This window comes from Gorilla gorilla, chromosome 22 (genome assembly GCF_029281585.2).
Source record: "Gorilla gorilla gorilla isolate KB3781 chromosome 22, NHGRI_mGorGor1-v2.1_pri, whole genome shotgun sequence".
Taxonomy (NCBI): Eukaryota; Metazoa; Chordata; class Mammalia; order Primates; family Hominidae; genus Gorilla; species Gorilla gorilla.
This window is the reverse complement of record NC_073246.2, coordinates 45,548,717-45,564,699: the sequence shown is the minus strand read 5'-3', so window position 1 is coordinate 45,564,699 and position 15,983 is coordinate 45,548,717. Positions and strand designations below refer to the sequence as shown.

Here is a 15,983-nt window from a genome sequence, read left to right as displayed (position 1 = left end):
CCTGTGTGGTTTGAAAACTGGACAGAGTTCACTGCGTCAATCTCAAATCCCAAAACCTGCAAGACAGAGAAGGAACAGGTAGGCGTAAGAGAGCCAGGTATGGGGTCCCACGAACCCCAGCAGGTGCTGACTCAGAAGAGGGGAGTAAATGAGTCCCGGCTGGCACGGGGCCCCCAGCTGCAGGCTGGAGGGCTGACGCATCAGAGCAGGAGGCTCTCCCCGAGTCACACATGACATGTGCACAGGCAGGGCCTCGTGTGTCTGGAGCTGCGCTTCCCTCTCTGGGGAGCAACCAGCCCGGGAGGGCATCGCCCAGCCCACAGGACCTCCATGGGGAAGCACTTCACGCATCATTCCAGAAATCGCACCCAGCGAAAGCACTCAATAAGACTAATAAACAATAAAACGAAGGCAATACCCGTCTGTCCACACACTGAACAGAGGCTGGGAGGCTGTCTCTGCTGTGAAAATGCGGGCGTCTACCCCACCCCTTGGAAGAAGTCAGGCCAAGGGCCCCGCGGGCAGCACACATGCCTCAAAAGCTTGAGTGAGAGACAGGGAGTGGGTGCGTGAGGACAGAGAGGGAGAGGGTGAGGGTTCGAGACAGATGGAGAGGGAGGACGGAATCCACGGAGTGGGGGCCTCCTTCCTGTATCTCCCAGGGCCAAGCCCGGCCTCCGCTAGTTTGGGGGGCCATCCCCACCCTCTCCCGTGCACCAGCAATGCCCCAAACCCTCTCTTCCTGCTGCATCTGAACAGCCAACCACACTTGAGTTCCACCTTCAAGTTCAAAGCCAGGCAGTGCCACCTCTGGTGTCAGCACCAGGACAGCGGCTATTTCCAGGGCGGGGGGGGGGGGGGGGTGGGGATGGGGAGGGGCTTCCGGGGCTTCCCAAATTTGTTTCTTCACTGGGTGGGGTTTGCTTTGTGATGATGAGTTGAGCTATCTGCTTAGGATTTGTATTTGCCAAGGTTTTTCTTTGAAGCCGGTATTATCACTAAACTAATGAAACACATTAGCAGTCTTACTAATCTAAAAAGTTAAAGTTAGCACTTTAACTTCTTTTGCGGCCAGGTGCAGTGGCTCATGCCTGTAATCCCAGCACTTTAGGAGGCTGAGGTAGGAGTACAGTTTGAGGCCAGGAGTTCAAGACCAGCCTGGGCAACATGGCAAAAACCCTGTCTCTACAAAAAATACAGAAATTAGCCTGGCGTGGTGGCACATGCCTGTAGTCCCAGCTACTCGGGAGGCTGAGGTGGGAGGATCACTGAGCCCAGGAGGTGGAGGCTGCAGTGAGCCCTGATGGCACCACTGCACTCTAGCCTGGGTGACGGAGTGAGAATATGTCTCAAAAAACATAAAAATAAAAAATAAAATGGGCACTTTGCAAATGTACCAGCCCGAATCCACAGCCTCTATACACAGATAGCTTGCAGTATTTCAAATCCTTTAAAATTCTAACCGACTGTGAAGAAACAGATATTAAGCAACGATGACACAAATCCTGAAAATCCTGCCAAAATATTCTGCTCCACTGCTTCTGGGTGTGTAGATAATTAATCCTTTGGGGCTGGCAAACGTATCCGAGAATGAAGTCGCTATTTTCTGCTTTTAAATGAGAGCACGAGCGAGCTGAGCCCCTGGGCTGGCATCTCCGTTTCGCACACCCCATCAAAATCAGCTTATTCATCAGCATCGCAAGCTGGTCTGGACGCTTCCAGAGTCTACCCATCCAACTTCATGTGCCAGACAAAGCCAGACTCAGAAGACGACAATGCACGGGGGGCGGGGTGCCAAGGTCCAGGACGGGAGCCTGGGACCCCAGAGAAAGGCATCTCCTGCTGTTACACATGTCCTTCAGCTGGAAGCCACCGCTCTGTGCCGGACCATGCCTCTGGAATTGGCATCTCTGTACAGCAGTGGCTCCCTCCCAGGCACCACCAGGAGGTACCAAGAATGTGAAACTGAAGCCTGCGAAGAGAATGGGCTTCTGCCAGCAGTGCTCTTCTTCCCCCAGGGCTCTTCTCCCCACAGGGGCAGCGGTAGTGACCGTCCCTTCCCATAGCAGCAGCAGAATCCACTTTGTGGCTTTCCCTCCACCAGCAGAATTCCTCATCGCATGCCCCCCCAGACTCCCAGCACCAGCCAGCCGGCAGATACCTGCCTTCCCAGCTCCAGGTTCTAAAGAGTCCAGCAATTCTCTTATCCCAGGGTCAGCTGTGTGGAGCCGATGCTGGCAGGGGTCTCCTCCACGACACCTGTGTTCCCTTTTTGCCTTCTCTATTTTCTCAATACCTGGCTGAACAACGACCTCTACGATCGTTGCTCTGGTTTCTGTTTCTGGACTGGACCCTGCCTGATACACCTCATCTTTCCCCACCCACAAGGGAGCCAAGGACAGACTGGTTCTTGGCCCAAGGTTCAGCCCAGCGGGCTGCTGGGCTCTCCACAACGCTCACCTCCCACCCGGAGCTCCTCCACTGCCTTCACAGGAATCACCTTCAACAAGGACAGGCCAGGTGCCCTGTGAGCAGCCCTGCTGACTGATGGGATCAGCTTGGGCCCCTTTAGGAACAGCATTACTGGTCTGTGTATGTGAATCACCTTGTTTTACAGTAAACCCTGTCCCTATAATGGCCTATGGGGCTCTTCCGTGGCAGAATTCTAAGAATGACCTTCAGGGACCCCGCTCACCCTCGGGCAACCCCCTGAGTGTGGGTGAAACCTGTCAGTGTGATGAGATCTCTCTCCCATGAGGATCTTCTTATCCAGGAGAGTTTAATTGAATGAGATGAGCCCTTCAAAAGCAGAGTTTTCTCAGGCTGAAGGGCAGAAGGAAAAATCAGAGATTGGAAGTTAAAAGAAGGACTCAACGACTGTTGCTGGCTTTGAAGACGGATTGGGCCACGCGATTGCCAGATGCAATAGTGCAGGTCAGTTTTACAGAGTCATTATTAAAAACTGAGTCATATGGCCAGGCACAGTGGCTCACACCTGTGATCGCAGCACTTTGGGAGGCTGAGGCTGGAGGATTGATCACTTAAGCCCAGGAGTTCAAGACCAGACTGAGCAACATAGCAAGATTCCCATCTCTATTTTAAAAAAAAATTGAGACATAAAACTTACAATTATGTAAATTATATTATTATTTTTTGAGACAGGGTCTCACTCTATCACCCAGGCTGGAGTGCAGTGGCACAATCATAGCTCACTACAGCCTTGAACTCCTGGGATCAAGGGATCCACCCTCTTCAGCCTCCTGAGTAGCTAGGACTACAGGTGCGTGCTGCCACACCTGGCTAATTTTTATATTTTTTTGTTGAGACAGAGTCTCACTATGTTGTCCAGGCTAGTCCTGAACTCCTAAGCTCAATCAATTCTCCTCCCTTAGCCTCCCAAAGTGCTGGGACTACAGGTATGAGCCACTGCACCCAGACTACATAAACTATATTAAAAGTAAACATAATATATATTCTAGCCTCACCACTTCCTAGTTTACTAGCATTTTACACTATCTGTTGTCTACTCAGCTATTTGTGTCTATTGTGTCTGGAGGGAAGAACGCTACATGACAGAGGCTGCTGCACAACTCTTTCCTGCTCAGATTGGTAGTTTACGTTCAGCTATAGTGGAAGTATTCACACCACGGAGCTTGGCAGTACATACTCTAAATCAGATATGAGGGCTGGGCACAGTGGCTCACGCTGTAATCCCAGCACTTTGGGAGGCCGAGGTGGGAGGATCACCTGAGGTCAGGAGTTCGAGACCAGCCTGGACAACATGGCAAAACCCCGTCTCTACTAAAAATACAAAAATTAGCCGGGTGTAGTGGCTCGTGCCTGTAGTCCCAGCTACTCAGGAGGCTAAGGCAGGAGAATCACTTGAACCTGGGAGGCGGAGGTTGCAGTAAGCCAAGACTGCAACCAGCCTGGGTGACAGAGAGAGACTCTGCCTCAAAAAAATTCAAATCAACAAACCAAATCAATCAATCAATCAATCAATCAGATATGAGCAAGACTCTCTGATGTCCATACCTGCTGTGACGGTCCACTGAGGCCTGTGGACTATCACCTCATCCCCCTTCCTGGGATGGTCTTATTAGGCCGCCGTGCTACCGTTTTTTGTTTTGTTTTGTTTTGGTTTGGTTTGGTTTTCTTTTTTTGAGACAGGATCTCACGCTGTTGCCCAGGCTGGAGTCCAGCGGCACAATCTCAGCTCGCTGCAACCTCTCCCTCCTGGGCTCAATTGATTCTCCTGCCTTAGCCTCCTGAGTAGCTGACACTACAGGCATGTGTCACCATGCCTTGCTAATTTTTTATGTTTGATTTTTTGTGGAGAAATATTGCCTATATTGCCCAGGCTGGTCTTGAACTCCTGGGCTCAAGCGATCCTCCCACCTCAGCCTCCCAAAGTGCTGCAATTACAAGGCGTGAGCCGTCGTGCTTGGCCTGTGCTACTGTTCTGCTCCTAGCTCCCCTCAATGTGCATTCCCCACCCGCACCTCCAGATGTACCCCTCTAAACCCAGCCCTTGAGGGTCTGCTGCGCCCACAGGATGCAGCTCAGACTCCCGGAGCGTCCCACTCCCACGGCTGATGCCCCTGGCTGCTGGGTCGCCCACCACTCTGTGAACTCCTCACTTGGCTGCAGAACCCTGGGCACCTTCTGAACCCTGTAAAGCTCTGAAACCCCTGTGCCTGGCCAACTCCCCTCTCTCAATTCAGACCGTCCTTCTTCCAGCCTCCAAGACCCTGCTGCAACCGTGCCTACGGAGCCTCCGCGACAGCACGCGAAGAACCAGGGTTCTTCAGGATTGGGGTTCTCTGCCGGCCCTGGCCAAAGCCCCTGGCCTCTGGCAAACCCACTGCTGCCACAGGACAGCCTGGCTGTCTCCGCTGAAAAGTCTGAAGGACAAGCTCCTGCTCAGCCTCTACCGCAAGGTGTAACTCCGTAAACGGAACAAGGGCCGAGCACCCAGGGGAGCCAGGGTGGGAAGAGCCGCGGGGGCTGCAGCCAGGGGGCAGGATTGCGGGGGTCGGGTGCGGGATGGGGGGGCTGGGCTTTGCCCCGCTCATCCGTGTGACGTATTGGGGCTCCCCCACCTGCAGGCGTGCGCCCCGTCTCCCGCCGAGAGAGAAAGCCAGTCAGACGGCTACACTCTGCCCTGGCGGGTCAAAATAATCCCAGCAGAGTCCAGGCCAGTGGGATGGCTTAGAAAGGGTTCCACCTTCCTCCTGGGAACTTCCTGCGTGGGCCACAGCGGAAGCGCTTTCGACCTCATTAGTCAGCCGGCTGGACCGCAGGAGCAGCGGCGGCAGGACCAAGGCCGAGGAGCTCTCCGACTCCCTTCTCCCTGCCGCCCGCCACACGAGCTCATCCCCTGCCCAGGCGCAGCCCGCAGTCCTCCTCCCTCGGCCGGTGGTGTGAGCAGCCCTCCTCCTGCCCACGTGCGGGAGTGGCTGCCTCGGGCTCCTCCCAGGGCCCACGTGCGCGCCTTATCGGCAGCATCCCACTCTGCTCACAGTGAGGCAGACAGCGAGACACTACGTGAGCGCGGCGGCTCAGCTGATCCTCCTCCTCCTCCGGGGAGGCAGGGTGACTCAGAACGGCAGGACTGGGGGAAGCTCTGGAACATTCCAGCGCAGCTCCTCCACCCCAGCCTGACCACCCTAGTTCCAGGCGTTCCAGGGGAGAGCAGGGTGAGCGCTGCACAGAAGCCGAAGCCACCCACCCAGCAGAACCCTCCCTTTAGCTTATTTTGCAAAGAGACCTCTGACCACTTTAGGAAACCAGAATGAGGAAAGAGGACAGGAGAGATCATGTGACTGCTTCACCCTGATCAACCTGGGGCACAAGTCCCTCCCACCGTCTGCCACTGGTCAGCCCTACGATCCACATCAACCATGTCCTTTGTCCTACAAACTCCCAGGGGGAACTTCTGGTGGAAATGGCCCCGAGCCCCCCAGAGCAGTCTCCCCTCATCCCTGACCCACCCCTGCCTCAGCCTTCACAGCTCCAGGGTCCATCGCCTGGGCCCCCAGCCCTGCTCAGAGCACACGGACACCCAGCTCCCTACTTCCAGGCTCACAGTGCCGCAGAGGGACCGTGCACTAGCTGGGCAGGGGCAGAGGGACCGTGCACTAGCTGGGCAGGGGCAGAGGGACCGTGCACTAGCTGGGCAGGGGCAGAGGGACCGTGCACTAGCTGGGCAGGGGCAGAGGGACCGTGCACTAGCTGGGCAGGGGCAGAGGGACCGTGCACTAGCTGGGCAGGGGCAGAGGGACCGTGCACTAGCTGGGCAGGGGCAGAGGGACCGTGCACTAGCTGGGCAGGGGCAGAGGGACCGTGCACTAGCTGGGCAGGGGCAGAGGGACCGTGCACTAGCTGGGCAGGGGCTGCCAGGTGCTGGGCTCACTGCAAAGTGCTAAGGGAAGGCAGAGGTCATGGCTGGCTCAGAAGTGCCCAGATGGCCAGACAGCTGGGGGCTGAGTCCAGGGATTGCCAAAGCAGCATTCCTGACCCAATATGGGCTCCCTGGTGTGACCTCGGGCCCCGTCCACCCCCACAGCGTGCAGCAAAAATGCCACCTTATTCTAGCTCCAGAGTCCGCTCCACAGGGCCTCACACCCGCTGCACCCTCCTCCTGGATGCTGTTCCTCGCTGTGCCCCGGCTGGCAGAGCTCCACCTAGTGCTGGCTCCCTCCCACCCCTTGGAACTCGCTCCCACGCACAGCTACTGGCCCTTGGGGTCAGCCAAACCTGTGTGCACTGCACAGCTTCCTCGTTTAGCTGTCCTAGGGTGACCACATTCCCAGAGGCTTGGTGACTGTCACAGGTAAGGAGATGGGATAAGAGGCTAAGCAGGGCTAGCCACCTGCTTCAGGAATGGGGAAAGCTGCCGGAGGAGTGGCCAAGGACAGGGACAGGGGCTGGCAGGCTTGTCCTGGCCACAGAACCCTTTAAAACAGAGGCCCCATGCAGAGCCAGGGAATAGACGGGCACAAGGCGGCTATTCTGTGGGCAGGAAGGGAGGCGCTGCCGGCCCCTCTTCGGCTGATCGCGCGGTTTTTTGCTCAGCCCATCTTTGATAACTCCTTTCTTCCTTTCTCCTTGAGAAGTTCCCTCTGTTCTTATTCCTTAGTGTCACTCACTCTGAACTGGGCACGCATGATTCCATTTCAAAAGCTCTGTGTGGGTGTGCACCTGCAGACACCAAGGCCAACAAGCCACAATGCCAATCAGCAGCCCGTGTCCCCGAAGCTGCCCGTTCTGCGGATCCGCCCCTCCCTTTCCAGAGAATGCCAGTCACACCAAGCCTCCTAGGAAGGAAATCACTTACAGGAAAGACGGGGGGGGGGGCCGGCCAACACTGGGGCCTGCAGAGCAACACACCGTATACACACACATGCATGCCCATGACACACACATGCATGCCCAGATATGTGCCTACATGCCATGCACACATGCCCCATACACACATGCATCCCACATGCACACATGCATGCCATGTACACACAAGCACACCCACATACACACACACACCATGTACACACGCACACCATGTACACACATGCACACCCACATACGCCATGTACACACACACACCATGTACACACATGCACACCCACATACACCGTGTACACACGCACACCATGTACACACATGCACACCCACATACACACAGAGTACACACACACACCATGTACACACATGCACACCCACATACACACACCATGTACACACACGCACACCCACATACACCATGTACACACGCACACCATGTACACATGCACACCCACATACACACACAGTGTACACACACACCATGTACACACATGCACACCCACATACACACACACACATGCACCGATGTGGGCTAGAGCCAGAGGCAAGAGGGAAAAATAGATCAGAAAATGGGACCAATAGGCTGGGCGCAGTGGGTCACGCCTGTAATCCCAACGCTTTGGGAGGCTGAGGTGGGTGGATTGCCTGAGGTCAGGAGTTCAAGACCAGCCTGGCCAACATGGTGAAACCCCGTCTCTACCAAAATACAAAAATTGGCCGGGCGCGGTGGCTCACGCCAGTAATCCCAGCACTTTGGGAGGCCGAGGCAGGCAGATCCCGAGGTCAGGATATCAAGACCATCCTGGCTAACACGGTGAAACCCCGTCTCTACTAAAAATACAAAAAAATTAGCCTGGCGTGGTGGCAGGCGCCTGTAGTCCCAGCTACCTGGGAGGCTGAGGCAGGAGAATGGCGTGAACCTGGGAGGAGGAGGCTGCAGTGAGCCGAGATCACGCCACTGCACTCCAGCCTGGGTGACAGAGTGAGACTCCGTCTCAAAAAAAAAAAAAAAAAGAAAAAAAAAAAGGAAAACGGGACCGATAAGTTCTTGTTTTTCTCCATGACAGCCAAACAAGAATAACAGAAACCTCAGTCCCAAACTAAGGGAGTCAGAAAAGCAAAAAACTAGCCAATTTTGCTCCTTCTTGGAGAAAGATGAAAGAAAAAGAAGAAATACCAGAAACAACACCTGTTTCCTGGATTGGGACACATTCTGGCTCAGACCCAGGGACTGGCAGAGGCCAGAGAGAGAGAGAACCCCAGCTAGACGGGAGGAAAGCCAGCTGCCCAGCGTGGCCTGGAGAGCATGTGGGAACGTTCCGAGGACACTCAGAAGCGTCTCCAACATGCAGCATCAGCATCATCACCTCTAGGGAAGTTAGTGCGGGCCACTGGAGGAAGGAAGGAGGCACACTTTTCAGCACTGGCTCTTTTTCCTTTCCTTTTCTTTTTTTTTTTGTTTTGAGGCTGAGTCTTGCTCTGTCGCGGGGGCTGGAGTGCCATGGTGCAATCTTGGCTCACTGCAACCTCCACTTCCTGGGTTTAAGCAATCTCCTTCCTCACCCTCCTGAGTAGCTGGGATTACAGTAGTGTGCCACCACGCCCGGCTAATTTTTTGTATTTTTAGTAGAGATGGAGTTTCACCATGTTGGCCAGGCTGGTCTCGAACTCCTGACCTCAGGTGATCCACCCACCTCAGCCTCCCAAAGTGCTGGGATTATAGGCGTGAGCCACTGTGCCTGGCCCAGCGCTGGCTTTTTTGTACTGTTTGCAAATGCATGTCACCTTGAAAAATGTTAAGGCAAAAATGATGTCTTTTAAAAGGCAGGGTGGTATTCTTCCAGGATCTTAACAGTGCAGTTCTGAAGACAAAGAAGACTCTTCTATCCTAGGAATTCTAAGAAAAAAATGTAAAGATTTTTCAAAACACCAGGTGTTTTGTTTTGTTTTGAGTCGAGAGTCTTGCTCTGTCCCCCATGCTGGAGTGCAATGGCACGATCTCAGCTCACTGCAAGCTCCACCTCCTGGGTTCACACCATTCTCCTGCCTCAGCCTCCCAAGCAGCTGAGACTACAGTCGCCCACCACCACGCCTGGCTAATTTTTTGTAATTTTAGTAGAGATGGGGTTTCACCGTGTTAGCCAGACTGGTCTCGATCTCCTGATCTTGTGATCCGCCTGCCTCAGCCTCCCAAAGTGCTGGGATTACAGGCGGGAGCCACCGCACCCAGCCAACACCAGGTGTTTTAACCATTTCCCCAAGAGAACCCTCCAGTGATGCCACATCTCTGAAGAAGAGGCCACCTTGCAGAGCAGGGGATTTTTTTTTTTTTTTTTTTTTAAACAGGGTCTGCCTAGTGCATCGGTGTTCTCTGTCAACTTTCTGGTTAAAAATACATTGTATTTCCATACATGTTTATTTTTTACTTTTTTTTTTTTTTTGAGACAGGGTCTCACTCTGTCACCCAGGCTGGAGTGCAGTGGCACCATCACAGGTCACTGCATCCTCCACCTCCTGGGATCAGGTGATCCTCCCACTTCAGCTTCCCAAGTAGGTGGGACTACAGATGTGAGTCACATAGCCAGCTTTTTTTTTTTTTTTCTTGTAGAGCTGGAGTCTTGCTATGTTGCCCACGGTGGTCTCAAACTCCCAGGCTCAAGTGATCCACCCACCTCGGCCTCCTAAAGTACTGGGATTATAGGTGTGAGCCACCACACCTGGGCTCGGGGATGCTTAAATATTTGAGGATAGAAATCAGCTCCTGACTTGAGGGCCCTCAAGCAACCCCCTTGGGACCCCGTCACACGTCTCTGGGAGCCTGGGGTTACTCGCTGCTCGCGTCCACATGCTGCTGAAGTGCTGAGGTCCCAAAGCTCCACAGCTTCTGCTCCTGTCCGGAGAAGCGGGGCCCAGTAAGCAGGTGGGACCCTCGGCCTCTGCCACAGCTACTTTTGCCAACGTCACAGCAGGTAGGAGTCAGGTGCTGACATCCAGGGTTCCAGGGCAGGGAGCCCCCTGCCTCTTCCTGTGGGGCATTTGAGCCACAGTCCACCTGCCTAACGGGCATGGCGTTGAGGCCCCTGGACAGAGAAAAACAACCTCCACCAAGCCCCCTCAGCTGTCTCAGGTCTGCTCCGCACCGACGGACCAGGAGAATGAAAGCATGCGGCTGCCTGCAGGCCCCAAATGGAGCCAGCCACCTCACAGGGTCTTCTGGTGGGGGCTGCAGGAGTCCCATGGTCTTGCCTTCTGGTCTCTGCAATGTGGTATTTAAATGAGTCTTGAGGTAAGGCCCCAAGTGAGATTCTCAGAGCCATGGAATTCAGTCATTGAAGGTCTGATGTCCACGACCTCCTCCCTAGGAGCGGCCCTGTGAAAGCGCACCTGCACTGTGGTCCTACAGCACGGAGGTCACATGTGTCCCAGGTGGCAGTGCCTGGCACCCAGCCTCGGCGGCTCCAGAGGCTGACAGATGAAGGACACGGATGTCACCCAGCCAGCGGGAGTCTACTACCTCTCCATCTGGACGGGATGCACAGTGACAGGACAGGCTTGCCTCTCCCCACAGGGCAGCTACTGGCCTCAGACGTGCTTGGGACGATCTCTGCACAGCCCAGTTTGGAGACTCACAGCTGTGCTGCTCCCCTCACTTCCAAAAAGGACGGCTTGACGTCATCAACTTCTGGGCCTTTAATTCACCCCCTGGTTTATGCCACTTTCAAATTTCTCTGAAGGCTCCTTCCAGATTGAATGCTGGACCCTCGAAGGATATGTTTAACTGAAACCTGTGAAGGGGACTCTATTTGGAAAAAGGATCTTTGGGCCGGGCACGGTGGCTCACGCCTGTAATCCCAGCACTTTGGGAGGCCGAGGCAGGCAGATCAGCTGAGTCAGGAGCTCAACACCAGCCTGGCCAACATAGTGAAACCCCATCTCTACTAAACAGAAATACAGAAAAATTAGTCAGGTGTGGTGGTGCACACTTGTAATCCCAGCTACTCAGGAGGCTGAGGCAGGAGAATTGCTTGTACCTGGAAGGGGGAGGTTGCAGTGAGCCTAGATCGCTCCACTGTACTTCAGCCTGAGCGACAGAGTGAGACCCTCGTCTCAAAAAAAAAAAGAAAGAAAAAGAAAAAGAAGGCCAGGCGTGGTGGCCCCATGCCTGTAATCACAGTACTTTGGGAGGCTGAGGTGGGCGGATCACGAGGTCAGGAGATCGAGACCATCCTGGCTAACACGGTGAAACCCCGTCTCTACTAAAAATACAAAAAAATTAGCCGGGTGTGGTGACCGGTGCCTGTAGTCCCAGCTACTCAGGAGGCTAAGGCAGGAGAATGGCATGAATCCGGGAGGCAGAGCTTGCAGTGAGCCGAGATCACGCCACTGCACTTCTGCCTGGGCAACACAGCAAGACTCTGTCTCAAAAAAAAAAAAAAAAAAGAAAGAAAGAAAAAGTATCTTTGCAGATGTAAGATTCCAAGATGAGATCATGCCAGATTATCCAGGTGGGCCTGAATCCCATGTCAAGTGGACTTTTAAGAGAGCACACAGGGCGGAGGCCACGTGAGGACAGAGACAGAGACTGGAGTGTTTCGGCTATGAGCCCCGGAAGCCTGGGGCCACCGAGAGCTGGAAGAGGCCAGGAAGGACCCTTGTATGGAGGGAGCATGGCCCTGCCCACACCCTGGTCTCAGACTTCTGGCCCCCAGACTATGAGAGGTGAATTTCTGCTACAATGAGCCACCTGGTTTGTGGTACTTTGTTATGGCAGTCCGGGCAAACTCCTACATGACCCTAAGGCTGCATATGGTATTTTCAATCCAGCAAACTCATACGTAACCCTACAGCTGTGTACCTTAGGGTTACGGAAGCAATAGAGCAAAAGGGATTGGGAGGCTGCCCTGAGGGCCCCAGGATCTCCCCCATGCAGTGAGGCCTACAGAAACACGTGAGCTGCTAAACTGATGGCCGGGAAGGCTTTCCACACATACACACCTGGGGCTCCAAAGAGCCAAACCTCCCAGCCCTGGAAGAACCTAAGGTTTCCTACACCCAAGAGGAAACAGTCCTAGCAATGTGGAAGGGCAGACGGCCGCAGCCACTCGTTCCCTCCACTCCTTCCTGTCTAGAATCCAAGCCAGAGCAGCGGGGAAGTGCCCCACCCCAGGGCGCATCCCATGGCCTGTCTTGGGCAGGTCTGTACTTGACTTGGGCAGCCCCCCAGGTCCTCTTCTCCATGCACCCCCAAACCTCAAGCCTGCCCTTGCCCTCCGCGTTCTATCTGCAAACCCCAATCATGCTGCCTGACACAATGCACCTCCTGCCAGCACTGGTCATGCCAACATGTTCCCTCCTTTAGTTCCCCACCGCTAAAATGTACCTTAGGCTTAGGCCCAGAAACAAAATCCAAACACAGGCTCAGGGTTTTGCTCTGCCCAGGGAAGGTGGCTGCCTCCGAGAGGACCTGGCAGAAAACAGCTAGGGAGAACAGCTCTGAAGCCCAGATGTGCAGATGGTCCAGTCACAACAAATCTGTGCTACACTCACAAGGAATCAGTGGGAGCTCCCTGGCAATAGGTGTACCCTGAGCCTGGCATGAAGGGCACAAGGAGCCCTGGTGCTATCTTGCAAACAGGTATTGTGCCTAGTTTGCAGGTGGGACTCCGGAAGGCTCAGAAACCAGGGCCAGGTCCCTCAGCTGGAATTCCAAGATGTGGAGACACCTGCTTTGAGGTGGGACCCCCAGACACCTGGGTCAGTCCCCATAAGGAGCCTCTCCAGCAGCCCTGCTACATGCCACACCCCTGAGGCATTCTCCAGTCTCATTCCAAGTAGCCTTGAGGCAAATCTCTGGGGCCCGGCCAGAGGCTATGTTCTGCCAGTTTCTAAGTTTTCTTCCCTCACATTCAGCTATGTGAACAAGGCTTTGGAGTCCTAAGCCATATGGTGATGATCAAAATCAAGAACAAACTCTTGCAAGAGCAGCTCTAGACTCTGGGGACACGTCCCCTTGGAACTGCAGCTAGAAGCGGCAAACACTGGCCCCAAGGCCACTTCCAGGCTCTGTCCCCCAGTCCCTCCTGTGCCCACTAAGGCTGGTCCAGGCTCGCTGGGTCTCCAGCCATCTCAGCCCCTCGGTCATCACATTGCTTCTCCTTGTCCAGCCAGGCTTGGACATCGGGGTATGGGAGCAAAATGCCTGCATGGAACCCTGTGGAGCCCACAGGTAAGGATGCCGTGCACTGGGGAGACCCCAGGTAGGAACAGCAGCGCCATCCTTTTGAGGCTTCACCCGAGGTGAGCAATCAGAGGACACCCCTCCCTTGAGTCACTGGGAGTTCGAGAACAAAGAACATTGCTGGGGGATCCCGAGTGAGCCTAAGAAGGAAACAGTTTGCCCAATGAAGTAGGAGGTGGATGGGAGGAGGGACGGGACAGACACAGCAGGACCTGCACACTTCTGCCAAGAGAGTGGACGCTGTCCTCAGAGCCCCCTGGTTCCACACTGCCTGGCTGCCCCTGCTTCAGGCACCCTGCACCTTTCTTCCCAAGCCCAATCCTAACTCTGACTCTGCCCAAGCAATCCGCCAGCCTGTGGTGACCTCCCCCAACCCCCTCAAGCTAGGAGTGGTCCAGAGCAGTGCTTAAGAGCCGGGGCCACAGAACCGGTGCACCCTGACTGTCCCAGGCAGGGTCTGCCCGCAGCTGGATGGAACAGGGTCTCAAGTGAGACCACCTGTGAAGCACCGCATCCTTCCCAACAGGACCTCCACTTAACTTCGGACTCGAACCCCCTGCCTTTCCACGCTCAACTCTGCTCAGCTTGGTCCTCCTGGGGGCACGCCTAGGTCAGCCCTCAAATTCCACTGAAGCTCTGCTCCCCTCTTCCTGTCCTCCTCCCAGGCCAGCCCGCACCGCAGGCCCCGCCGTGCCCAGGTGGCCCTTCTTTACATCCCGTGGGGCCCAGCACAGGGACCAGGCATACCTGCTCCCATCCCCAGTGACCAGGCCGCAGGTGGGCAGCACAGGAGAGCACCACCCGGCAGGGCACCCCCAGCCCTCCTGCTGACTCGACAAAGCCAGGAACTGCCCGTCGTCCTGGTTCTGCCTCGGCCCTGCGTGACACCCACGCCACTGCACCCAGGCCTCTCCTACCCCTCCACGGGCCACTTAGCTGCAACCAGGAAGCCGTGGGCTAACGCGTTTTAAAAGGTGGCTCCCTAAAGCCAATCCGCACAGTCCCGAACTGCTCTCTGGGGCTTCTCCTCGTCAGAGCAAACACCTGCAGGGATGCCGCTCTGCTAGAGGGTGCAGAGCAGCCCCTGCCCCACCCTCTTCCCTTCGGCCACCTCCTGGCGTGGTCAGGCCGAGTGGAATCCACCCTCGTGGGCACCGTGACCTCACTCGGCGTCTTCTTCCTGACTTCCCCACCCACAGGGGCCCAGGAGGTGAGCGCGCGAGCGTCTCGAGCTCCACGGCCGCTTCTGCGTTCCAGCGGGGCAAGGTCCCGGCTCGCGTGACTGCTCCGGGACTCCTCGGGGCTCTGCGACATTTCCTCGCCTCCGGGAGCCGCACCGCCCGCCCGCCAGCCCGCCCCCGCGGCAGTTGGCCCGGTCGGCGGGAATGGGCGAGGACGAGCGGCTGCGCCATAGCTGGTGCACAGGGCTCCCTCCTACCCGCGCACCCCGACGCCGGACCCGTCCCACCCGCAGGGGCCCCCAGAGCGCTCAGCCCTCCGCTTCCGCCCCCGCAAGCCAAGCAGAGCGGGAGGCTCATCCCGCGCCTGCCTCCAGGGCGCCCGCGCCAGGCTCTGCCCGCAGCTCCCGAGCCTCCCTCGGGGAACTGAGGCTCGTCTCGGGCAGCCCCGCCAAGGTCACGGGCTCGGGTTACGTAAGCCCGGGCTGCGGGCGGATGCGTACCTGCAGCGGGAACGTGGCCGCCCGGTTGCCCACGTAGCCGCGGATGACGTGGCTCTGTATGGAGAGCACCCGGCACTCCTCCTCCATGCCGGGCCTGGCCGCGGCGGCGCGGGGCCGAGGCGGGGGCACGGTCTCCGCCGCTCGCTCGGGCTCCGGCTCGGCTCGGGCTCCGGCCCCGGCTCCCCTCGGCTGCGACTTCGGCTCTGGCGCGCGGCGGCCCCGATCAGCGCAGACGCCTCCTTCTGACCTCAGCGGGCGGCTCCGAACCCGCGAGTTCCGCGCGGCGCCGGGGGCTGGCCGGGGGCGGACCGGGGCGGGGACAGCCACGCAGGCCCCGCCCCCGGGCTGGGAGGAAGCGAAACCGGACCCTGGCCTCGCCGCCACGCCAGGTGGCCCCCGCCACTCTGCCGCCCGAAACGCTGGGTTTGCACTTTCATTCCGCCTGGAGAGGGCTCTGCAGCGCCGTTCATTCGTTCGTTCATTCATTCATTCATTCAACCAGCGTGCTCCGCCTCAGCCCTGCGCCCCGCGCCCCGCGCCCCGCCGCACGCAGGGGAGACTCGGGGGCCCGGGCTCCACGCCCCTGACCTCCGGGCGCGACACTCTCGCAACGCGGATGGCCACGAGAGTGCGCGCGGGCGTGGGAATAGTGCGGAGGCGCGAAAGTGACCCCGGACCCCGGATACCCAAGGGAACCGCGCTCTCAACTGCCTGCAGGGC

The 15,983-nt window shown here is 56.7% G+C and overlaps 1 protein-coding gene across 2 annotated transcripts in view; it reads right to left on the bottom strand.

The window, feature by feature from the left end:
• The window catches only part of PDXK (pyridoxal kinase), a 43,981-nt gene extending 28,417 nt beyond the window's left edge, over positions 1-15,564 (bottom strand). Inside the window, exons 1-2 of one of the 2 annotated variants that reach the window (XM_055373687.2) lie at positions 15,264-15,564; positions 2-56 (exon numbers count right to left, since the gene is read on the bottom strand). In XM_055373687.2, coding sequence (XP_055229662.1) covers positions 2-56; positions 15,264-15,350 — 142 coding nt within the window. In that variant the 5' untranslated portion in view covers positions 15,351-15,564. The remainder of the gene's footprint in view (position 1; positions 57-15,263) is intronic. The other variant, XM_031005112.3, reaches the window with a different exon arrangement.
• Between the last annotated feature and the right edge of the window lie 419 nt (positions 15,565-15,983).